This window comes from Molothrus aeneus, chromosome 6 (assembly GCF_037042795.1).
Source record: "Molothrus aeneus isolate 106 chromosome 6, BPBGC_Maene_1.0, whole genome shotgun sequence".
Taxonomy (NCBI): Eukaryota; Metazoa; Chordata; class Aves; order Passeriformes; family Icteridae; genus Molothrus; species Molothrus aeneus.
The window spans coordinates 51,180,929-51,205,879 of NC_089651.1; the positions used below are offsets into that span (position 1 = coordinate 51,180,929).

At 38.3% G+C, this 24,951-nt stretch overlaps 1 protein-coding gene across 1 annotated transcript in view; it reads left to right on the plus strand.

Annotated features, from left to right (window-relative positions):
• Positions 1 to 54: 54 nt before the first annotated feature.
• WDR25 (WD repeat domain 25) overlaps positions 55 to 24,951 on the plus strand; it is a 58,801-nt gene continuing 33,904 nt past the window's right edge. The window contains exons 1-2 of the mRNA XM_066552133.1: positions 55 to 70; positions 3,292 to 4,046. Of these exons, the coding sequence (XP_066408230.1) occupies positions 3,351 to 4,046 (696 nt within the window). The 5' untranslated portion in view covers positions 55 to 70; positions 3,292 to 3,350. The remainder of the gene's footprint in view (positions 71 to 3,291; positions 4,047 to 24,951) is intronic.

The window sequence follows — 24,951 nt, forward strand, 5'->3', positions numbered from 1 at the left end:
CCGGCGCGTGTTTAGGAGCGGTGCGGCGGCGGCCGGCAGGTGAGTTCCGGGCGCGCTGCCGGGAGCGCAGGTACCGCGGGGGTGGCACCGGGAATCGGAACCGGGAACCGGCACCGGAACCGGCACCGGAACCGGGAACCGGGACCGAGAATCGGGACCGGAACCGGGCCGGGAGGCGTTGTCCCGGCAGCACGGGTGGCCTCGGCGCCCGGGGCTCTGGGGAGAGGCGAGGGCTCTGCGGGAGAGGGAAGGAGCCGGCCTCAGTTGCCGGTGCCCTCCCGGGACCCCCTTCCTCGGGTGGGGCTGGAGAGGGCTGGGTGTTCACAGCAGCGTCAGGGCTGGAAGGGCTCCTCTCTGGACGTTATCCAGGCAGGGTCACCCAGAGCGGGTTACTCTGTAACGCACCCGGCTGCATGCTGGAAGTCTCCAGACAGGGAGATCCACGCCTGCACTGAGCAGCGTGTCCCAGTGCTCTGCCACCCTCCGTGAAAAATGATTTCCCGGCTTGGGGTGGAACTTCATGTGTTTTAGTTTCTGGCCGTTGTTCCTCGTCCTGGCGGTGGGCACCACGGAAAAGAGCCTGGCACCATCCTCTGGGCACCCGCTTTTGGGATATTTGTGTGAATTGATGCGCTGCCCTCTGTTCTCCAGACTAAACACGTTTCCCACGGTCTCTCATAAGAGAGATGCTCCAGACCCCTCACCATCTTTGTGGCCTCCACCGAACCCTCTCCAGTAGCTTGTTCTTTGCCCCTCGGGGCTGTGGGGCGTTCAGAGCGAGGATGGGCCCGGGGAGGGCTGTGCCCCCCGTCTGAACTCCCCGGGCCCGGTGCTCTGTGCCTTGTCCCAGCTCTGCTGGCATCACTGTGCCCCTCGAGCTGGACACTCTTCTTCAGTGCCTTCAGATAAATCAGTCTTGTGGAAGCCAAGGAAAACCAAAATGCTGCAAACTTTTCTTTTAGCTCAATACATTGCACATCAAATCATGAATAAATTCACAGTCCGGTTACAGGATGGTTCCAATCAGGTAGATTGTGGTTCCCACCCGACCCCCCCCCTTTTTCTTTGGTTAGGGCAGCGGCTCTGGGTGGTGTTTCTTAAAAACAAAAGTTGATGGGAAGTGTTTAGATGAGAGAGATGCTTTGTTGTTACAAAAATACTGAGTTTTATGGGTGATATGTGTGGTGGAATGGGTTTATGCTGACCAAATCTAATGGGACAGTTTCTTTCCAGTATTTCATGGGAAACATTTTTAACCTTGTATTTTGTATTTGCAAGGCACTATCTAGCACTCTAGCACTTCTGAATCTCAGATTGAGTTTTGGTAGGTTTTTTTTTTTTTTTTTTTTTTTTTTTTTTTTTTTTTTTTGTTAAAACAAACTAAAGTAACTCTGTAAGTCTAACCCAATCCACTTAATCCACTTGTGCATCTTAGTTTGTAGCTTTTAGCCAGAGGTCAGCTTCTTACTATATTTGTTCTTTGGACCTGATGCATTTGGCTGGGAAATGTGTTTGGCACTGCAGTACAAACAGTAACCACTTGAAACAGTTACTGAAGTGAAGCCCTTCAAAGCTCCTATTTATTTGATGTGTCAATTTACTGCTAGGAACTTCAATTTACTGTTTTTGAATTGATTTGTTAGTTAAGTTTTCATGAAACTTTTTCTGTTTAAATGAAATATTGTTGTAATAAATGAAGCTGTATTATTAAAAAAAGATATTTTCCTTGCTCTTCTTTGCTGTCACTTATAGCTGTCTTAAACTTCAGATAATGACAAAATGTCCTCTAGAGGGAGATCTTGTTGCTTTTATGTGCTGAAATGTCACCTTGTTCCAGTTAAATGTCTTATCACTTATCTTGTGGTCACCTTGTTCCAGTTAAATGTCTTATCACTTATCTTGAGAGAGATCTGTGATGATGAATGTGTGTATTATTAATTAATAAGTGCCTATCTTCTGCATCTGTGCTTAGAAATTTGATGACAACTTAGATGACAACTTAGAAATTTGATGACAGAATCTAGAGTCATGTAACACCTCCGTAGGTTATGTGAAACACAGTTCTTTTAATTCAAATAGATCTAACTCTGAAGTTAAATAAATAATCTTTGCAAGTTCCAGAGTCCCTACAGAAGTATTTGTAGGACCTGCGTTTGTGGTGTCCCAGCATTTGTGGTGTCAATTCTGCAAATTCTTATGGAGAGAACTGATGACATTCATGTGTTCCCTGTTGCCATCAAGATGCTTTTGAGGGCAGTTTCTTTGCTGACCTGAACCAAGAATTTCAGCAGCCTGTCTGAAAGTGTTGTGAGTTAAATTCTTTAGCCTAATGAGTGCTAACAGCTTGGCAAGGAAACAAAGCAGTAATAAAATGTCACATTTAATCAATCATACCAGTACTTCTTGCCTATAAACAGCAGAAGTTGAAATATTACTTTGCAGACACATTGGTTGTTTGAATGTAGTTAACTCTATACTCCACATACTCCATACAGATTGTTGGAAAAATCTTGGTGGGTGGGATTATTATGAGGGTGAATTATTCTGCATGTTACATATGCAGTCTTGACAGGAGATTTCTTTCTCCTGGACACATTGAAAACAACCTTATTCCACAGTTGAGGCATCTATGCTCTCATTTTTCTGTGAGTAAATGCAAATAGTGAATTCAGTGTAGCTTCTGGCATATCTGATCTGTAAAAAAACATGTTCCATATGTGGATCATGCTCTGTGTATATAGTTGGAAAATTTCCTCATACTGCAAGGCCGCTGAAGGGGTCAAAAATATGTTTACACATTAACTGCCAGTTGAACCCCTACACACTTCTTTCAAGTCATCTGTAGTGTTAAGAAACAGGTATTATTAGACTGGCTCCAAAACAGTTGTAGTATTTGTATTCATATAAATGAACATACAAAACACTACATAATTAATTAATTTCTTCTCTCTGTGTGTGTGTGTGTGTGTGGATGTAATGCTGGAAGTAAGGCAAAGTAATTTGCTGTATTTATATTTTAAGGTTGTTTTCCTTTTCATCCTCATTATCATTGTTTTGTGGTATGCATATACACCTCTGCAATACATTAAAATGCATGCAAAGGGCTTGGAGGCAAATTGTGTTGCTTAATAGAATGTACAGTGTATTATGATAGAGGAATAAATTTCATTAATAAACAGAAATAAGAGTTTTGAAGTTTTTTTTTAAGAAAGGCATATTTAGATCCCTAAGTTACTCAGATTGTAGACTCTGTAATTAATTGTGCTCTGAATGATCAATTCTTTATTTTAGATCATAATTTTGGAGGATTGCAGCACTGAGATCTCTGGAGTCTGCTGTGTCTAGCCATAATGAGTTTGGTTGCTTATGAAGATTCAGACTCCGAGACAGAAGCTGAAAAGACTGAAGCCCCTGATGCTTCTGGCAGACAAACAAACCAGCTGAGTTCTCCTGTGAGTTGTGTTCAGCACTTTGCACCTGGTAGTACAAAATCTGCACATGAAATGCACCCTGCTGGGAGCACTGGCAGATCTCGCTGGAGCAGGGTTTGTGAGGATCCCCCTGAGCATTATGTACAGAATAACAGCACTGACTTGGCACCTCCCTATTGTCAGAGGGTTTACTCTGGCCATGCTGTGGCTCACAGAAACTATGAACAGCCTTCAAGCTCTTCAACAAATTCTGGAAATGGCATTTCCCAGAAGAGAGCACATAAAGACAGCACTCCTACTCTAAAAGGAATTAGACCATATATCCCAAAACGATTGCGTCAAGAAAATTCCAATAAGCCTGAAAAAGAAGAATCTGACCAGAGAGGTAGCTCAGATTGTGATGTTAAGTTAAGTGGATCAGGAGAGCAGGCTTTGAGAAAGACCTCTGAATTAATTAAGCCATATTTGGGATCTAAATATAAAGTAACTGAAGTTCCCAAAAGCTTAATATTTTACATGTCTAAACACAGTGGCCCTGTTAATGAAATCCAGTGGTGTCCTGTACTGGAACAAAGTCACATGCTTCTTTCAGCTTCTATGGACAGAACAGTCAAGGTAATGTAAAGGAAGATGCTTTGTGGCTCAGTCATCATGTTGTATTAAACAATGCTCTTCTGGAAATAACATCCTTGCTTGTGTGTATTTAACAGTTCAAATGTACTCAGAATTTGAGGAGATGCTTTATAAGATTATTATAAATTTGCAGCCTAATCCTTCACTATACCCACAGTTAGTTCCAATAGCTTAGAATTTGGTGGGTTTTTAAATTTTTTTTTTAATTTTTAAAATTATTTTTAGGGTTTTTTTATTTTATTTTAGTCATGTCAGCGTTTTAGGCCTTAAGTAGTTAGATTTCTGCTAGATTATTTTTCATGATCTCTATCAGTGTTTTATCACAATGGCCATAAGCAGTAGGGTATGCACACAGATTCTGCCATGAGTCATTAAGCAGCTAACTGCCAACACTGGAATAATATTTTTAATTATTCTGACAGGCCTGTGTGACATCTGCTGGAGGAGGTAGATCAGGTCAGATGGATTTTGCATCTCAGAACTGTCTTGTCATGATCTAAGGGGTTTTCCCACTTTAATTTGTTTCAAGAGTTAATTGCTCAATACTCAGAGTGAGTTTTCATCCTAGCTTTAATGAATTTGTCTTCAGTTCTTTGGTAATTTAGTCTGTCCAATGAAGATTTTGTTTTTAAAATGGGTAATGGGTATATGCTTTCCCAGCTATAGGGCTGATTGTGCCTCTGGGTTCAAATAATAGTCTTCTGAAGTGGCCTTGCACAGGAGCATACCTTTGATGAGAGTGCACAGAAAGTGTCCTTTCTGCTGGGAGACATGCTTTATTGCATCTAACATGTATTTACCATGGCAGGCACAATTATTTTCCTGCTTCTAAAATTTAGGACTTTAGTAAATCCTAAGAACATCCCTTGTACCAGAATACCAACATACTTCCTCCATTTTCTTTACCAGGATTTTGAAACCTCTTTTTTCTTAAACATTAAGTGTAGGAAAAAAAGTACCTTTGTTTCTCCTTGCAAGTCGTCTTTAGTATATTTGTTATATCTTGGCTTTTGCTTGGAGAACAGACTTAGAAGGAAAAGGCTAAGATATGCAAAAAGTGCTGATAGATATTTCTGTTAAGCAGCAATGTAAATTTAGATTGTACAATATTGATCTCTGGATGTCTGAATTTGACCTTTTGTCTTAAATTGTCACATCATCTGCTTAATGTTTGTTGACTATTCCAGAGCCTCATTTGTACTGACAAGTGAAGTTATGGATGTGTTGAATTTGGTATAAAAATCTAAAGTCTCAGTTGTTGCTGCAATATAAAATTATTAAAATCTGGTTTGTCTTTTGAGCATAAAAAAAATTATTTTTCTGAATCAGTGTTACCATGCCTGCTTGGAATCAGTCATTAACAGTAAAGCCAGTTTTTGAAGAAATCTGACTATTTTAGGTCCCCCAAACCTTGGAAATTCAATATAAATGAAGTATATTAGTGTTGGCAACACTTCGGAGCATGTGGGTCCAAAAAATTAATGCAGGAATAACGTAGCTCTTAGGAAGTCTGTGCAAGCACTCGTTGTGTTCTGGCGGGCAGCTCGCAGGGAGCAGCAGCTCTGGATGCTGTGGGTGCTGTTCCTCAGGGAACCGCGTCGCTGTCGCGCCCATACCCGCTGGCTGTCCTGGGCAGCAGAGGGCGCGGTGACACCGAGGATTCGAGGATTCACTGCGTGTTAGGCTCCCCGATTCCCTCCCTTTCTGGGATCACGAGCACGTAAATCCCTGGCGGCCGTGGCAGCACTGCTTTACCTTCTGGGAGTTGATTTTGGCTGTCTGCTGTTGCCTGAAGTTGTCAATTTTCCGGTATAGGCATAAAACAACCGATTGAAAATGCGGGTCAACTCTTCTTTTTTCTCATCCTTTTAACTTCACACGGATTGTATATTTTTTTTTCCCCCAAAAAACACCTGCTTGGAATTGCTCATTTAAATCCAGGCAGTGAATATGTGTCCTCTTTCCCTCTAATGGGAATATGCAGACACCCAGGATGTTTGCATGATTTACTTTCAACATCTGATCTGGGTAAAACTCAAAGCATACTTAAAAGCCTAAAATCTCTGTATGATCAGAGAGAAGAGGCAATACAGATCCTAGAAACTCTGCACTTTCAGTTAGTCACAGTTAGTCACAACTGTGACTGTTTTTAAGAGTAAATGTCTTGGATTCAGTCCTTACACCCAGCCTATGCATTAAGACATTTATATTTTGAAGTGGGAATTAGTAAGGATTTCTCAGAACAGTGTTCAAAGTTGAGATGACTGGTAGCTTAAGTGGTGCTTGAACCAGAGCTCTTACTCAGTTTGTATATTTTGTCTGTTCTTATAATTTCCTCTTAATAACTTCCTCTTTCATCACAAACTAAGAATTTTCCTTTGTGGGAAAGGATTTTCTTTTTTTTTTTTTTTAACTTGGCATGGAGAAGGAAGAAACACTTGCTTTACTTACCTTAGTGATCATAATTTTTTTTATTTCTGTCTAAATTATGATGACTAAGTCATTCATATCACACAGATGAATGTCTAAAATGTGTCTATAGAACTGATTATGTGGTTTTTTTACTTTTTAGGTATGTGTATGTATCCTGTTTAGATCAGGAGAAAAGTACAGTCTTCCATTTATGTTCTCTCGGGTTGAAAAGTGCACTTTAACACCTTTATGAATCAATGTGAGTCGTGCTAAAGTATTTACAATAAATGAGTTGATGTTTTCAGTTTCTGTTTCCTGAAGAATAACCTAAAGCTGGAAGATCATTGGAAGCATCTAGTAAAAATAACTTGCATAGTTAGGAATGAATGAACTGTGTTTCTGTGCATTTTATGGTTTTCTTTAGAAGTATTTGATCTGATTTCTTTTGTACTGCTGCATTTAAAACACCTCAAACAGTTATCAAGTGGTGAAGTTGGAAATAGTACCAGTTGTCAGCTCAGGGGCAGAATTCTTTAGAGTAACTCTCATGCCAGCAGATGGGGCACCTCAGTGTGTTAGAAAGGAATGGGAACTAAACTGCCTCTGAGTGAGGACTCAAAGACTTTAATATTGGCCTCTATGTTGTATGTTGAAGGACCCAAGTTACACGTTTATGCATGTGTTGCTAAATCTATAAGAAAACCCCTGAGTTTTCAGAGAGGCTTGAAAATAAGATAGAACCCTGTCTGGGAAGTGATAGGTATTGCAAATTATCCATGGTTCTTCAAACCTGGAGCATTAATAGAAGAATATTTAATGCTAAAATTTGAATTTGTAGGGAATGGGGAGCTCTTACTGTGGCAGTGCTGCTCTTCATGGTTACACTGTAACACTGTTGTGGAGTAGCTTGTGGTTTTAGCTTACGTATGTATTTTAAGAAGTGTGAAACATTGTTGTCTGAACTGATTAAATTTGTTTTCTTTGAATAGCTCTTCTCTACCTTCTGTTTGAATAGCTGCTGTAAATGAATTTTAGGCACTACTGCCATTTTTGGGTTTTCCTACTTAAATACCAAAATAGTGTTAATTATTATTTTAATATCTCATCCACTGGTTTTTTTGCATAAATTTTGAGAGTTATCACTGCTGTTAAAGGTGCCTGGTTCCCATAGTGTGGATATTCAATGCTTTCTGAACATCAGACCTTTTTAGGTATTTCTGCTTTAGAACCCTAAATATGGAATCCAGAATCACATGTTACCATTGAATACAGCTTTTTGCCTTTGGTAGCAAAGAACATTAAAAAGTTGTACCTTTTTATCAGTTGCAGAATCCACAATGCTGCATTCACATTGTCAGTGTCTTTTATTTGGAAGATCTTGTCATTACACAGAGCCACACAGATGATAACATTTTCACTAGTGACTGGTGCTGGACTTAGCTTTTTAACAATTGTTCATAACTTCAGCATCCTATGCCTTTGTTCTGTATTTCCTAGTTTACCTTAAAATTAACTCAAGGTAACATCTTTATATAATCATCTGTTAGCTGTTAATTTTGTGTTTCTCATATTTTATTTAGAGCATCACAGCAGGTGTTATGTTTATTGCAGAGGATTTTTTAATTTTCAGCACTTTCACTCTCCATTGTTAAACAAGCTCAAGGAAAGAAAGTGCTGCAATTCTTGAGTATGCAAAATGTATATTAATAGCACTTTGTGTTCTAATACATTGTTGCAAGTATTTCTTATATATTTTGTTCCTTACTGGCTTAGCTGAATAGTCATTTAGTCACAGCTCTCTCGATACAAGTAAAGTAAAAGTTTTTTAAATGAGTTTAATAATGTAAGCCTCTTGAACAGGGACATTGCTGACTTCCCATGATTAAGAACAGAACAACCATCCTGGTTCAGACCAGGGATCAGTCTCTAAGTGGATGAGTAAAGAAGAACAAGTCAAAGGTTTGTGGTCCCTTTAAGTCCTCTTCTAGTCTGTGCTTATTTTCAAGTTGGGATTACTGAGCTCCTACATAGTTAATCTTTGTAACTTGCTACCTCAAGAGATTTCTTCCAGATACTTCTCCATTCTTCTGAGACTCTTTTGTGATCATTAGATTTAGAGTGGTATGTTACTCATACTCATTAAATTTAATGTACAGATTTTGGTTCCTGGAGTGTGTCAAATGCCACAAGAAATACAATTTTCAATTATACTTTCAAAGTATTTTATTATTTTGTGATTTTGTCTCTGTTAGGAGAAAGATAGTACAGTAGTATATTCCAGGAATTTTGTTATTCTTGATCCTGTTGTATTGGGCTGAATGATAGAAGATGATAACCTCAATCCATAAACTGTGTGTGGCACAGATAGTGCAACACAAATTTCCTAGATATTGGCCATTACCCTGTCTCAGAGTAACAAAATCTAATATTTTTGCTTTCAACCATTCTGTGCACAATTCACTTGGAATAGGTAGTGTTTCTTGTTGTTGTGTCACAGGTGTGTGTTTATTAAGGAATAAATTTAAGCTGCCAGCATATTTCCTGTACACTCAAGCATGGCTTTCAGAGGGCTGTAGCCCTGTCACAGCTTGACTGGATTCAAACTGTTCACTAAGCAGAATTAGCTATCATGCTGCTAGTACCTCAAGTAGGGAAACTCTTAGATTGATTTTTAAAATTGAATTGTGGCAACATTCCTTTACTATAGGTTACAAATTGGGAAGTCATCCTGTTTGGTACAAATGCTCTTTATTTGAAATATTTTGAAGATCTCTGTTGATACATTTTTAATATTGTATATTAAAAATAACAAGTAGTTCCCCCTGTTATCTTGGAGGTGGCAAGGAAATGCTAATATTCTGGATATTGTGTGCTGCTTACCTAGATGTGGGAAAAAACCCATTGTTTTCTTGTTGAAAAGGCTGCTAAATATTAGCAGAAATACTGAAGCAAAGCTCTCTTTATGAATGTTCTGGCCTTCTTCCCTTGTCTGTTTAGAACTGTGCATGTTTTTTCCAGTGACTTTAAGATTGCTGGTTATTGAGATGGCAGTATGCTTATGTGATAGGCACATGCATGGTAACACCAGCCTTTTTTGTATACCTTGATCATCTTGTAACAAAATTATTTCATACACTTCAATGAGAAGTATCCTCCATCATGCTTATTTTTGGAAGAAAAGGAACATCATGCAGGAAGGAATGTACTTGACCATCAGGGAAAGCTTCTGGCTGTGCCATGTGCCTGGGATAATCCAGGTCAGGTTGTAATGGATAGCTCTCCCAATTGTTCTGCAAAAGCTGGTGACATGTATCAGCAAAGAACAGTTCATCAAAGTGGTGAATTTTGGTCTCTTCATCCCAAAGGTTTGTGTGGGTAAGAGTTGTTTCATATTTGGTATTTTAGTACCTTGATAATGTTTAGAGAGTGCTGTTAGAGAGATATATTTTTTTAATTATTTCCTTGTTTCCAGTGATGCAGTTGTCAAGGAAACAGAAATCCTTGTAATGCCTTTGTTCACTTTTTCAGAATCCACAGCTGGAGATGACTTGTATAGTTTTTATTATGTTCTGAGTGTTTGACACACTCTTAGGCCTCAAAGGATTTTTTCAAAGGAATATGTTTCTTTGGGTATAAATAGCACCATCCTCATCTCTGTAGGGTTTGATAAGCCATTGTTTCTTTCCTTCTGCACTAACAGGAACTAAATGCAGTACTGCTTTGGATTAGAATTTATCTTAACACTTGTATGAAGACTGACATTTGAGGAAAAGGGGGAGGGCAAAAATGCAGTGAACCTCTCGGCTTCTGGGTGAGGTTTTTACCTTTGTGATGTCATGAGTTTTTTCCACTTGGAAATGACTCCTGACTTAGGATTTCCTTAAAGAATGCAGGAGCAATACCCCCGGTGTTCTTGTGAAACATTTTTTGACTGCTTTATGGCTTTGTGAGAGGATGTGGCTGTGGGGGAGAAGAGTGGGATGGATATTTCAGTGTAGCTAGTATGCCTGTGTTCCCCCTCACCCCTGCAAAAATAAATTGGGAATTATTTAAAGAAAAATTTTGAAAATAAAAGTTCTTCCAAGAGCAGGGAAGTTACTGAAGCCTGTCTGTATTTTGAGTCTGACTACAAATCCTCTTCAATTTCTTTCTCTGGAGCTTCTGCAGTGCCTTTTATTCAGCTGCTTAGCATGATTAAGCCTTGAGGGAAAAACACTAAGGCCTTCTGTGAAATTTGGTTGACACTGATCAACAGGTGCAAAGTGGCCACAGGTGAGGTGCACAGGATAACATGGTTCTTGTGACAGTGTTATTTCACAAACCTTTCTTCTGTGGAAATCCAAAATTATGGAGACTGACTTCTAAATATCCTTACCAGTGATCTGTTCTCTCATGTTACCTAGAAAGAGTTTTGGTTACTTGTATCATTATTTGCAGAAGTATGAGGAATTTAAAGTGTTTATCTGACTTTTTTCTTAGCAACTCATCTGTCCCTAATGGGTGAGCTCTGCAGTTCCTTTCTGCTGGGAACTCTTCCAGTTGTTTCCTGTGTCTCTGAAGCAGCAGAGGAGAAAGCAACTTTGTGCTCCTGCCAGGGCAGAGTCAGGGCCAGGGATGGCAGTGGGGCAGTGCCTCTAATGCAGCTGAACTGGGAATGTCCTAAGGGAAGCTCTCCAGTTACACCCAGCACCTGTGTGGGCAGCTGCTGGGCAGGCTCATGGCAGAATGTCAGCTGAGATGGGACAGAGGAATGATGGTGTTATCCCCATTCTGAGTGTCAGATTGCTGGTGAAACAGTCAAAATTTTGGTACTTGGGAAAAAATGAGCTAAAGTACTTTTAAGTTCTTAAGTGACTATAATACATTATGGGAGTATCATTTTTTTTTGTAACAGTTAAGAAATTCAGAATATTTTTGCTGTTTTAAAATATAAATAAAACCAATCTAACTTTGCTTCTTTTCCAGAAATCTGACTTTATAGCTGCATCTTGCATACTGCTATATATTTAAAAAAATCTGCTAACAAACCACAAGGCATCTTATGACTTTGATTCCTTACCCTTCTTGGTTTGTCAATGTTGTCAAGGAAACAACTTTTGAGAAATTTTGCTCTACTTTTTCAGGTTCTATAGAGAGATTACTTGTGTAGGATTTATCTGGCATCTGGGCTAGAAAGAGTTTTCCTGAAGTTTCTATTATTTTCACTTGCTCTTTTTAAAGCAGATTTTATTTTTAGCATGTGTCATATAGCTGCATCTTCAAGGTCATAATACCAGTGAATGTACCAAGGATTGCTAACACTTGATCTTTGGATGAAGCCTCATAGAAAGAATTTAATTGATGTCTTTGCTATATATTTATTCTATAAAAACAACTGTTAGTTATAAATTCCCTTTAAATTACAGGAGAAAGAAACATTAGAAAACCCCTTGTTCATCAAAGAACTTGCTTCATTACTATGGAACTAATGACTTACAGTCCTTTATCATACATATCATGTTTCATTGCAGTAATTTTGTCTCTTCAAAGAAAAAGCATTTAGTGGCTGGTGTGGAATTGTGTTGGGTTTGTCTTACAGCTCCTGTGTGCTGGGAGGCTGGTTAGATTGTTAAGGCTGGTCATTACCTTCACTGTGCTTGTGGAGGCTTTATTTTATATTCTTTTTAATAAAACTGCTATTTTTCTTCTAGGACATACCTGAAAATGTTATAAAAACTTCTGCCTTTCTCAGATGTTTCTGTTGGTTGATGGATTAAGAACACTGGGCATGATAGTGAAGACTTCAAGTGCTTGTGTGTTGTGCCTGTGCCAGCTGTGTAACACCTTGCTTCCTGAAGTCAGAACTAGGAATCTGTCCTTTTCTTTGGTCTCCTTGCCTCTTTCCAAATGATAATTTACTCTTTAAAAGAATTTTTCTCATTCTGAACCTTGTGACTAGTGCATGGAATTTTGTATTTTTATCTACTAAGGGAGGGACACAGCTGGTTTTCTATGGAGAGGATAGGAGTTAGGGGTGCAGGTGGTTAGGGCTGACACAGTCATATAAACATGTTAAAGCTAGCACTATGCTAACAATGCAGAAGAAATTAAAATTAATTAGGTAGTTCAATCTTACTCTGCTTGCTGGTACTGAAATGATGCTAGTTAAAATGTCCTCATTGCTAGCAAAACACATAGCTGCTTGACATAATTAATAGTTTATTTCCATAATTAAATAACTAGTTTTCATGTTTAATACTGGGTTATGTCACTGACATCAGAGGGTTTAAGATTGCATCTATATTTTCCAGAGAAGAGGATCTTTAATATTTTGATTTTTTTTTTGGTTTTTCTCTTTGTTTTTGTTTGTGTTTTGGTTTTTTTCTCTCCCCAATTATTAACATTCACAATAGCCTTGGGAATAATAAATGGTTTATTTTTTAGTTGAAAGGATGAAGTTGAAAAGAAAATTAAACTCGCCCAGGCTGACTGATAAATGCAAGATTCCTTATAGCTCAGGTTTTCAGATAGCTGTTCTAAATCACTGTGCCTCAGATATTACTCCAAATCAGGGTGGGCAGTAAGACTCCAAAAACTACTTCTTAAAATAAGAAAATCACCTGGTTAACATTGGGGATGGACTGAAATTACTTGTAAATTTAGATTAGGTAATTTCTTCCCAATAGAAATTAGTCCCTAAGTACAACTGTCTACCATTATTTTTATTTTTAGACCTGCTGCAGTGATGGGTTACTCTGTGCCATTGCACAAATACCCTGTCAGTGGGTGCACAGCTGGCAGTGTCCAGCTCTGCTGTGCTGATGAACAGCCACCACCCATCTGATGGTTGGGTCACCAGAACTTGTCCATAGCTGTTGTCCCTGCTGTGCCAGGTGCTCCCAGTGGATGATGTGCAAGAATGAGACAGATTTAATTGCTCCTTTTTGTTTGTTTTGTTTGTACTTTGTTTTATTGACTGTGTGAAGAAAGTAGTGTCTGATGGTATCTGATTTTATATATGTACATAGATCAATATAAAGCTGTAAAGCACATGAGTAGCCTTAGCTGATTGGCAGTTTTATATTTAAAAAGTAGGATAGTATTGAGGTACAGTACAAACAGCTACGATTTGAATTTTAATAGCTACTGTTTAACTGAAGCTTAAGAAAAAAATCCATGAAACTAAATGGAGTTTGTCTATGGTGGTTTTCTCTCTCTTGTTTTCAGAAAAAAGTCACAGGCCAGCAGGAGATGACGACACACAGTGTTTCAGATATTGGGAAAGCAGTTGCTAAGACTTGTGTTGTGAATAGAACAGTGCTTCTTACATCAGTAGTGGATGCTCCAAATCTGTGGGATGCAAGTGTCTGTGGGACATGCTTGTGAAAGTAGCCAGTCCTTCCTTACCTGTAGGAACTGAGGACACTTGAGGCAATTTGCCTCCAAAGTGCTGTAAGTCTGAAATTGAGGTGTCTAGCACTTATGAGGAATCCCTGCTTTTAATAGAGCATAAATGTTTGTGACTTGAAGAAGTGATTGATGCTAATGAATATGATTCATAGAGATGAAGGGGAAACCAGATTATTTAATAAATGGCTATAGTAATTTAGCTAATTATCTCCTGGAGAGCTGCAGTACATTTGAAGTTCTCCTTTGCCTGCTGGTAAGATCTTGATTGCTGAAGTGTTTTCTGGGCACAAGTACTGTCTGCTAGGAAGCACTAGTGGGTTTGTGCTTTTGGGTCCTGTGAGCACACACGTGCTTATTCTCAACACACTACTACACACACTACACTGCATTCTGAAGCTGATGAGAAGCTGCCACATTTATGCCATGTTTTTCTCCCACATAGGGGCAGCAGTAGGGAATTTAGTGGTTTAAAAGTCATTAAATGTATGTTTCTCTTTAATTACTTGAATACGTACATCAAACTGCTCTGCTTGACCCATGTCATCCCAAACACACCCACTGCTGTGTGTGGAGTAGCTGATGTATCTGAAGTAAATTTTTGTGGATATGTAATGTTCAGCAGAGGTGGGGATTTAAGTATCTTCACTATACTTAGCTTTGTCTTATGCTAAAATAATTCTGATTTTTCATATTTTAGAACAAACTATAGCTTGAATCACTAGCTGATTTGGAAGGAAATTGTAACTTTACACTTCTGCATTTTCCAGGAACTTGCCATTTGAGGAACATCCACAGGGTTAGCCATAGTGCAGTGATTAGTCACAAAACACTTAAAAGGTTAACTGCAAACTACATGGGAATTCTTCACTTTGTTTTGGTGCGTGTGGGAAGTTGCTCTCTTGCACTGTCTGCCCAGCATGAATGTACAATTGCTATTTTGTAGCTATAGAAGAATCTAGTCACTCTCATAACTTTTAACTGGCTGAGAATGTGATCTATATGAGCATATTCCTTAGAGTCAATGGTTTATGCAAAACTTGTGATTAGCTTCAGGTGTAATTGTCCAAGAATCTTTCTGCACAATAAAGAACATGCTATGTTAAAGGATGACAACTGATGGCATGGCAGACACACTTTGCTCTTGGGAGGGATAGAGTCCTTGATAACTGATTATCTGAATGTATACAGTTATTTACAAATTGCTTTTTTTTTTGTGAGCATTGTAATGTAAAGGTTGCCTGTTTTCAGAGTAAAAAATAGTGGTTCTCTTTTCATTTTCCTCTCTTCTCTCTTTTCTTTCCTTGTCAGCTTGCTGTGTTACTCAGCATTTGGTAAGCCCATCTCTCTTGTAAATAGTGGGAACTAGCTAAAAAAGATTGATTGATACAGATGACTAAAATGTCAAACAAAGTCTCTGTTGGTATGAATCTTGCTGTTTGGTCTGACTTTGCTCAACTATTTTATCTTTTTTCTGGGCATTTCTGATTTTTCATTTGGGCTACCTAATACATAGGTATTATGTGTTAATTTCTAGGTTTCTTTGGTACAAATCTCTGCAATGATTCAGAGGATACTTAATTTGGATTTTAGAATGGTTTGAGAAAATAGCATTCAATAATCTATGTGTTATGGTGCGTATGGTCTAATACCATCATGCCAGCTCTGTAGAACAGATGAATTCAATTGAAAAACATGATTTAAGCTGTTGCTTTCCTCTTAATTTGCTGTAAATTCAGTGATAAGCATCAGAAACATACATATTTATTCCTCTGAAATGTCTGAAGACATTATTTTGTCATGCTTACAAATATAATAGGAGAAAATACCAATGGCATAGTTTTGCTTTTTAATTATTCCTTCTATTCCTTGGTTGTTTTGTTATAAAAAGCAGTAACCCACTGCTCTGGGGGATTTAAAGTGTCCAGATTTAAACTGTCCAGTAGCTTTGAGGATGTGCACTGGAGCAGTTGGCCTTCAATTAATGCCACTTTGGCAACCTGGCTTGCCTTAGGAGTAACCTGTTACACTTGGTGGTAGTAATGTTGGTGTGGCAGTATTTAGTGTAGTGTAACCTCTCACAGCCCATTTTATTTTGCTGACCACTTTATATAGAAACAAAATAATTCCTCATGAAACTTGCCAAAGGTCACTACTAAATGACTGTAAGAAGGTGTTTCAACAGCATTCCAGTGTTCTTGCACAGAATAAGGAAAGGGAAAGGAAGATCGAGAGTAAGTTTTACTCTTCTCCTGTATTTCTTCTTTTGGATAATCCTGAATTGGTTACTTTTCTCTGAAAGAACTTGGAAGAGAACTACAATTATGATTTTATTGTTTAGTTAGGTTGAAGATCACTTTTATCTGAAGTCATGTCTTTAGTAGGAGTGCAGCAACATGTTCGTAATTCTCACTGTTGCTCATCTCCAGAGACAGTAGAACATTTTCTTCTTGTTTTCTCAGTCTATTTATAGTTTAAGGAAACAGATCTTGGGGAAGGTGGGTAACATGTGGATCTCTTGAGGAGGTTCTTTGCAAGCCTGGAATTACTTGTATGAGATGTATGCTGTGTTTGGGGTCAGGTGTTCTTTCACTGCTGAGAGTGGACCAACACTTTCCTGGAGGATGACACCCCTGGGTGATGTCCAGCTGGCTGCTGGTATGAGCAGGGAGCTGGCTGGGGTTAATGACCTGTGACACAGAGTGTCTCATCCCCTCTGTTCTCCTGGCAGTGGGCATTGCCTGTGCTTGCAATGGACTTTGATGTAGAACAGTGAATCTACACTGAATGCAGCCAGGCAGCAGCAGGAACTGGCTTTTAGACAAGGTCAGGAGTTTCTTGGCACTATGCACCTTAAGAATATTTCATTTTTCTTTTTTTAGAAAGATTTTGCCTTATTTTACTCTTCAAACATAATCCTTGATAAAAGTTTGATCAAGAAAGAGTTTTCTGGCATTGAAAAAAACTGCTCTTCAAACTGGACTGAGAGATACAGACCAGTGGGACATCCTTAGAGTACATAATAATTCACACTGTTGTTTTGACTGATTAAAAATCCTCTTTGTCAAATAATTGGAGAGCAATAGATTTAAAAAAAATTAACCTTTTGTACTTTAGAACGCTGTCTAAATGTTTCTTCTCCATCTTGGAGCATATATTCATTAATCTCTTTTCTAGTGGAAAGAAGCTGTCTTTACTCTTAAAAGAACAAAGGACAAAACACCAAGTCATGACTCTTCTGACATTCTGTTCTTGGGGTTATTTTTTTGCTATTTTCAGAGTTTATTTCTCCAAGGAGGTCTTGATCAAGACCAAGATCAGAGTTGATGATCAAGGATTCCTTCTGCCTCTGAGGAATAATGGTTAAAACTTTTTTTCCAAGAGAATGAAGTCAGTGCCTTTTCTGTTTTTCACATTTTTACATTATACAATTGTATTTCATCCCTGAATTTGGTTGCATTTTTCTTTTTGTAAAGAAATGGATCTAGTTATAAAGAAGATGGAAGAAAGCATGCTACCTCATGTGAATGGTGTCCTCAGTATGTGCATTGTGGGTACCTTTGACTTGATGATGAAGATTTTCAGTCAAGTATGGCTCACATCAGTCTTGTGATCTTGAGTTCAGTTAGGGAAACTCAGAAATTTTTGGTTTTGTTTCCATCTGATGGTGTGAGGAATTAATTTTTAATGGTCCCTTCTGAGAAAACAATCAGAATTAGTATTTTTTTCTCCGCTGTGTTTGCCTGAAGGAGAGTTTCTTCTCAAAAGCCACGTACTGGCATTTGAATACATATCCCAATATTAGCAGGTAAGCAAAGGTATGCAATTTTCCTGAGCAACAAAATACTTGATTACAGGTCTAATGATAGTTTAAGAGGTGTTTTCAGATGCGCTGAAATCAAGGACTTGAAGCAGATGAACTTAATTATCTTTGTGAATATTCACAATCACATTATGTGCTTTAAATGTCACATTTGGAAATAGTGCCTCATTGCTAGTTAATTAACAATAATTACTCAAGGTAGTACTTATGTTTCTGGACTCTCTTACCTACTGTGAAAAATGTATTTTGCTTCTAAAGGTTTCTCAGTATAAAATCCAGATTTTATTTAAATCATTCTGAAATTGTTGCAGTTGCTTAGGCCCTCTGTACTCTTTACCTGTACCACTGCAGCACAGATAATTTGTTATTTCATTCCATTTGGTTTTTAACACCTGAACTGTGATGTGTGTAATATTTTTTTTAGAAAAAGCAATCAGTTGATTTTCTTTTCCCTGGGCAGCATAAGAAAAGAAAAGAAGTAGCAAATTAGACTGGCAGGCTAGATCCATCATGAGGTGTTACAAAGGTGTGTTGACATCTTCAGCTAAAGAAATATGGCTTATGATAATACCAGAAGGGTTTTTTTCAGTCATAGCACTTATGGTCTGTATGCTTTTCTCTCTCTAAGGATGTTTTTTCTTGGCAGAGAGCATTCCACAGCCCAAGAAAGCTTACACTGCAACCAAAAAAACCCCTCACAGATCCTAGAAAATCCTCCCTATATTCTAGTTTCCAGGTTCCCTCTTCCATCTTTCTTCTCTGCTTTTCAGGTAGAAACTTAATAGAAATATGCAAGGATTCTCTTCATGGTTTTTCCTTTAAAATAAATCTTCAGTAGTGAATCATTCTTTTGACTTGTTTGCAGCAGTGCATTTTACGTGTGCTTATGTGTGTACGTGCAGGTATATTGAAAAAATATATATTTAGATATATATAGAAGGAGCTTTAAATTAGCAGAAAACCTCTATTGTCAACTACTTTTACTTACAAACTGCATATTCTCTTTGCCTGCACATTTCATGAACCTGTGTGAACGGAGAGTCCATTGAAATCCTGGTAATAACCTCTAGCTTACATTTCAGAATAATATTTTTCTATCTAGTACATGAAATAGTTTCAAGTTTTTAATTCGGGACAGCACTTACAAAATGCTAAGCAGATATTTGATCTCTCAGACATCAATTTCAAACTAGTTTGGAGAACAGGAAGAAAGGCTACTAAATTTTAGGAACAATCATGAAGATTAATTAATTATCTTTGCTTTGTGCAGTGGGAGTGGAGATAACTGCAGGTACAGGAAGGCAAAACTAAGGGGAGTGATGACTATTTTTTCAAGTAGTAAAAGTGTTTTAGTGATGGCAACACAAATGGAGGAGACATTGAGTAATAGGAAGCTAAAATAATAAAGTGAATCTGATTGTGGAAGGGTCTTCAACATGTTATGTGAAAATAGTGTTGGAATTAGTAAGGACTTCATTGGGAAAACTTCCCAATGATAACTTTTCATTTGTAGAGTGACTTGGAGGAAAAAAACTTTTCACAACCACCAGGTGTTGATTTTAAGTATTTAGGTAATGTCATAGGCCCATTCTAACTAAATGATCTGGTAATGATGTCAAAAAGCTTTCCCATGTGTCTGCTATGCCAAATGGGTTGGAACAAAACATTTTTTGCTTACTTTTTTCTCCTGCCATTATACATGAAGGGCTCTTTTCTTCTTTGAGAAATCTGCTCTTGGGTATCTCAGTACAGAGTCTGGATTATAAAAAACTTGATATTCAGCTGCTGACATTCCTTGTTTATTTTAGAAATCATTCACATTTATGTGCTTAAATAGATTTAAATACTCTTGAAAAAGTTGGCGAAAACTGGTCACTAATCTCTTTAAATTTATGCTAATATATAGTAGCCTACAATAATTAAGCCAAACCCCAAATATTTGCATTAACATCTAATTTTGAAGTTCTTCATTCTGTAAGTCTGCAGTGGCAGTGAAGTAAATGCAGTGAAATATTTCTAGGTGAAGTAACACTTTCTGTAGGTGTGTTGTATAGTAAATCAGGGCAACCCCTGGGGGAGAAAGTGGGGGAGAAAGTGATGCATCTGACTCCATTGGTATCTGAAGGCTAATTAATTACTTTATCATAATATATTATTCTATACTGTATTACACTATATTACATTACATCTAAACTGAATCTGCACAAGCACCCAACTGAACTCAGCTTTACAGAATCTCTTGAGTGTTTGCTGACTGACAGAATGCACACGTGCTTGGCCCTGATAGGCCAGGGAAACAAAACACCCTCACTTTGGGTAAACTGTCTCCATATTGCATTCCACTTTGGCACAACACAGGTGCAGCAAATGAGATAAGAATTGTTTTGATCATTCTTTTCACTGCTTCTCTCCCTGCTTCTCTCAGGTTCAGAGAATGTGAACCCCACAGTGTTGCACTGCTGCTGCAGTGAGAAATGCTGAACCTGAGGCTGCATTGTTGAAATGTTTGTGTTGCACTGGTGCCAAGGAGCTGAGCTCTCTGGGGCCTGTGCTGGACCTTTGGGTTTATGTGCATGTTCAGGGCTGTGCTGCCCAGAGCAATTGAACCAGCTGGGTGTCAGAGCTGCTCAGTGGGGCTGGTGGGATGCTCTGCTGGGATGCACAGGTACTTCCCTGGGCTGAGTTTAACTGGGATTTCTCATGGTTCCACTGCACTGATGTGCTGATCAAGTAGCTTTGCACTATGGGAATGTTACCAGAGGCTGCCCCTACTGATAGGATACCACAGTTATGCATTATTGCTTGCTAAATGAAGTGTGTTCATCAGGCTTTAGAGCAAAACAGGGGGGGGCAGTGGTGTGTATTTTACAACGATCTAGATATTACATTTACTTCTCTAGTTAAAAATAACTTAATTGGGTCCTGTGTAAATGCCAGGCAATGTTTGCAAGTGTCAGTATGTTCATATCTGCTCCTTGATAATTCTGTCATTAATTCATGTTTCAACTCAACATCCATGGAGGAGAAAGTTAGTTTTTAATCTGCTCCTAGGGTTTTAGCAGGAGCTATTTTCTTTCCAGTTGCAAAGGCATGCTCTCACACCAGCTGTAAAATGAAAGTTAGTGATGCAATCTCCACAATATGACAAAATCACAACAAATATGCAAGCTTGTTACCTTATTTCTAAACTATTGTTGGAGAGCATAGTAGATACTTTTTAACATGTAAAGTTCCGAGTATTTATAGATGCTTCCACCCACACTTGTGTAGCAGTACTTCTTATTTGAGCTGTACTCCTAGTTAAATTTAAAAGGTTGGTTACATCTGGAAACTAGCTTTGAAACATTTGGACTACAGTAATAATCTCTCTTTGAGGTACAGCTTCTTGTGTCCTAAATTGCTGTAGTTTTTCTTCAGTTTATGATATCTAAGTAAACCAAGTACAAATTTTTATATGCTTATTTGCTTTAAGAAAAAAAAATCCTGTATTTTTAGAATGAATATTGTGTCTGTGTTAATGTTTTTGAATTTATTGTCAAAACAAACAGCTCCTGACCTATTAATAAAGAAAAGCATATTTACCAAATCTTGTGCAGAATGTGAGAAAAGTAAGTAGTTGTTCCTTTAAGGTTATTTTTTGAATCTTAAAATTTGACGTAAACTGTTGTAATTTGTATTGATGAAAAACATAATCAAAGATCTCTTGTTCAGCTTCAGGGGGGCTGTATCACTAGGAAGTGTAGGAATATAAGTGAGCATTGAAAACTCTCTGCTGACTAGATGTACATTAGATTTGCAAATTACCCACCAATGCCCTTTGGGACAAAGCTCTTCATGAAATCATTGTCAATAACTTTCTGTTGGGTTGACTTATGGAATAGGTTGTTCTTCAAGATTTCACAGGAGAGAGATTAAATGTTATAAAGTACAAAGTACAGAAACTCTGTAGGGCAATCTAAATGATGTTATAGGAACTGAGCTATATTGCAAAGAATATTAAACATATTTGCAATCTTCTGCTATTTGTCACAGGAATGGCAGGCCCCTTTTTGTCTAGTGGTTTGCATAGATATGCAAAGGAGAAATAGCAAAAGCTGGTCAGTTTTGTTTTATGTAAAGCTGTTAATGTGTAGATACTTGAGTCCCCTAAAAGAAAAAAAAAATCTGATTATTCTAAGGCTGCATGTTGATGCTTGGTGAAGAGGAGCTGCTGTATTCAGTTCATTTGAAAAAGGACTATACTTGAAAATTGCATGACACAGCCAATGTTGTTTATCTGTGCTAAAATTAGTGTGAATTAGTCAAGTTTCAGTGTACCTGAGACAGCTGGAGTAATGCTGGTGGGTGAAACAAACCCAAGCCATCCCCCTCTTTAGTGTAGAGACACACGGATATGAAGGGTGGGAATGGGTGGGAAATGCTGGACATAAATGTAGAAGTGAAATATATTTGTTATGAGCAACATAACATGTGGGGAAGCTGGAAGGGAAGGTGAAGCTCCTGTTGGGACAGTAAGCATGACATGGTGACATCCCTGCACTGTGCCTGGCCCCTTGGTGTCAGGGCCAAGGCTGAGTTATGGTGATGGCTCTGCTGAGTGAACAAAACTGAACTATGCTGTGTGCTTGGAGGGAAACGGCAGAAACAACAACAACAAAAAATTAAAATGGGCAAATTGTTTTAGAACTTTTCTAGATAACTGTGTCAGAGCAGGATTTTTTCTATTACATTTAAAAGTCAGGAATTTGCTGAGGGTTAATGTGTGTGCAGTGCTGCACACTAGATGCTCATCCCCATCTCTGGGGCAAACTGTTTTGTTTGAGTCAGCAGATCTTATGGGAGACACTGAATATCCTGGGGGTCAAATGTGTAACTTTGAGAAATCCTGATGTGTTTGAGGTATCTGCCTCCTACACTCCTCGTGAATGGCCAGGAAATGCAAATATCCTTAATATAATAAATCACTTGAATCTCACCATGTTACTCATTCTGTGATGCTCCTCAGCTTTCAAGGCTTAATAGTATTTTTCACAGATTTCATACTAGATAATATCTACCTTCATACATCCAGTGGAGACCCACCTGAGCAGGAATTCCTGCTGCAGAGATTTGGACCTTGTTGAGATCTCCCTGTGAGGAATTGTCATTGAGGATTATGGGAGGCAGCCTTGTGTTAGGAGCTGTCTGGAGGCTCTTTAATTTCCATAGGAAGCAGCAGTTCCCATTCCCATGCAGCAATTGGATGTGTGTGTTACAAGGCAGAACATTCACAGCACAAGGAACAGTTTGTTCCAGGCGAAGCAGGAGACCAGACCTTGCACTGAGAGACCTTTGTCACTTGGACCATAAACTTGTATGTTTTTCCAATTATTTTCCCCAGTGCTTATAGACACATAAGCATCATAATAACTCGGTAATGGCACAAACAATTGTAGTAAAGCAGAATGTTTTCCTCAAGAAAAAATGGAAAAATTCTCAGTCTCGGTGACTCTAGTGTAACTAGAACAAGTGGAGGTCCCTATATTGTACATCCATCCTGCTAAATAACATCTTATGCAGAAAAATCTTGAGAAAACCTCAGCCAAAGTTTATCCCTGCAGCCCTCAGGCTAGGTGTATTCTTCAAAGCAATTTAAAAATATTCGGTTTAATTTAAAAAACCCATCCAAATAAATTACCTATTTTTTGGGGCTCTCTTGTTCTGGTTAACCTGATTTCAGTACAAAGTCATCTCTGCTACACAGCTAAAATTTAGTATTATCCTCAGTGTCACTTAAATAATCAAACTGCTTGTATTTATCAAAATGTATTCAGCTCTGGGTAAGGAGATACCTGCTCTTACTTCAAGACCTTTACTGCAAGAATTTGATTAAATAGTGGGCTTGCAGCCATCTTTTCTCTCCACCCCCTGTTTCTGAACTGCAGGATAAGGCTCTTTCTGTGGAAACAAATCAACATGTTAAGGTTGTACAACTGCCAGAGGGGGCTCTGATGTTTCTTCTGAAGGTAAAGATGACTCCAGCTTATTTGTAATTGTGTGATATAGCTTCAGTAAAACCTACCACAAGCTGTCGTGGGCTGCTCTGCATTATTGATTCATTTGGACATTAAAATGTGTAGCCAAAGTCAAATGTAACATAACATGAGTCCTACACCTTAATAGATCTTCAAATTTTTGCAGTTCTCAGTGTGTCTAAATTAGTGTAGTTTTCAGAGGTTGCATTTTCCAGGCCTGTTAGAAGGATGAGCAAGTGTTGTGTGTAATGTGACTGATTCATTCATCTCCACTTGAGGTCTTGGTGCTGCAGAGTTTGTGCTGAAGCCAGGAGAGTGAGGGGAGGTGCCAATACAGAGGGTGCTGACACCTCTGTTGAAGGGTGTTTGCTGGCAGCTCTGCTGCTGTCCCACAAGTCTTGCTGGCTTTTAAAGGACTCTTAGGCAACAGGGTTCTACTTCGAGTAGTCTCCTATCAATGAAAAGCAAAGTGTTTCTCCAGATCTTAGAATAGGGGAAGGAATGCTGCTCTTAACACCTATTGCATCTCCATTCCTTTGAGTCTTTCCTTTTTAAGAACAAAGGAGAACTGGGAAAATTAGCTGTCTGCCAGAATAAAAATCAAAAGAATGATCAGTGTGTGTGATCTTGATCTCATTTAGTGAAGACTTTATTCTGTGGATGTCTGCAGTTTTCTAGTGTCTTTTAAAATGATACATGTGGTCTAAAACATTCCAACAAACAAATCTGTGCTTTGTAGAAGGAATCAATGTGTTTTGAAAGTCTAACGGTGTGATTTATTTCCCTGAAGTTTTTAAGGGAGAATAAAATGGTTTCAGGAGAATTTTCTTACTAATGATATTTTGGTTCCAAGGAGGGAAGCTAGAACTATGAAGATTTCACTTGCCAATGTAGAAAAAAAATACATAAAAATAATGAAAATAGGCATGTCAGTTTACTTGCAACTTAATACTGTCAAGAAATATAACTAATAAAAAATGCAAGCAACGGTATGATGGCTGTGTTTGAACAGTTTTATACTATAGGTTCTAACTGACATTTTAATTAAAGCTCTAACACTTATTACCAGAAACTAGTTTGCTTTTTCACATCCCTCTGTGTCTTTGCCAGCTTGATTATAGTTGACAAAATTGAAAAAGTTTGATAGTTCTTAGGTTCTTCAGCATGTCTCCTCAGTTTTTGGTTTACATTCCCCTGCTGGAGTGGCAGTCATTCCTGTAGAGAAATTCAGATGATATCTAAGGAACTCTGA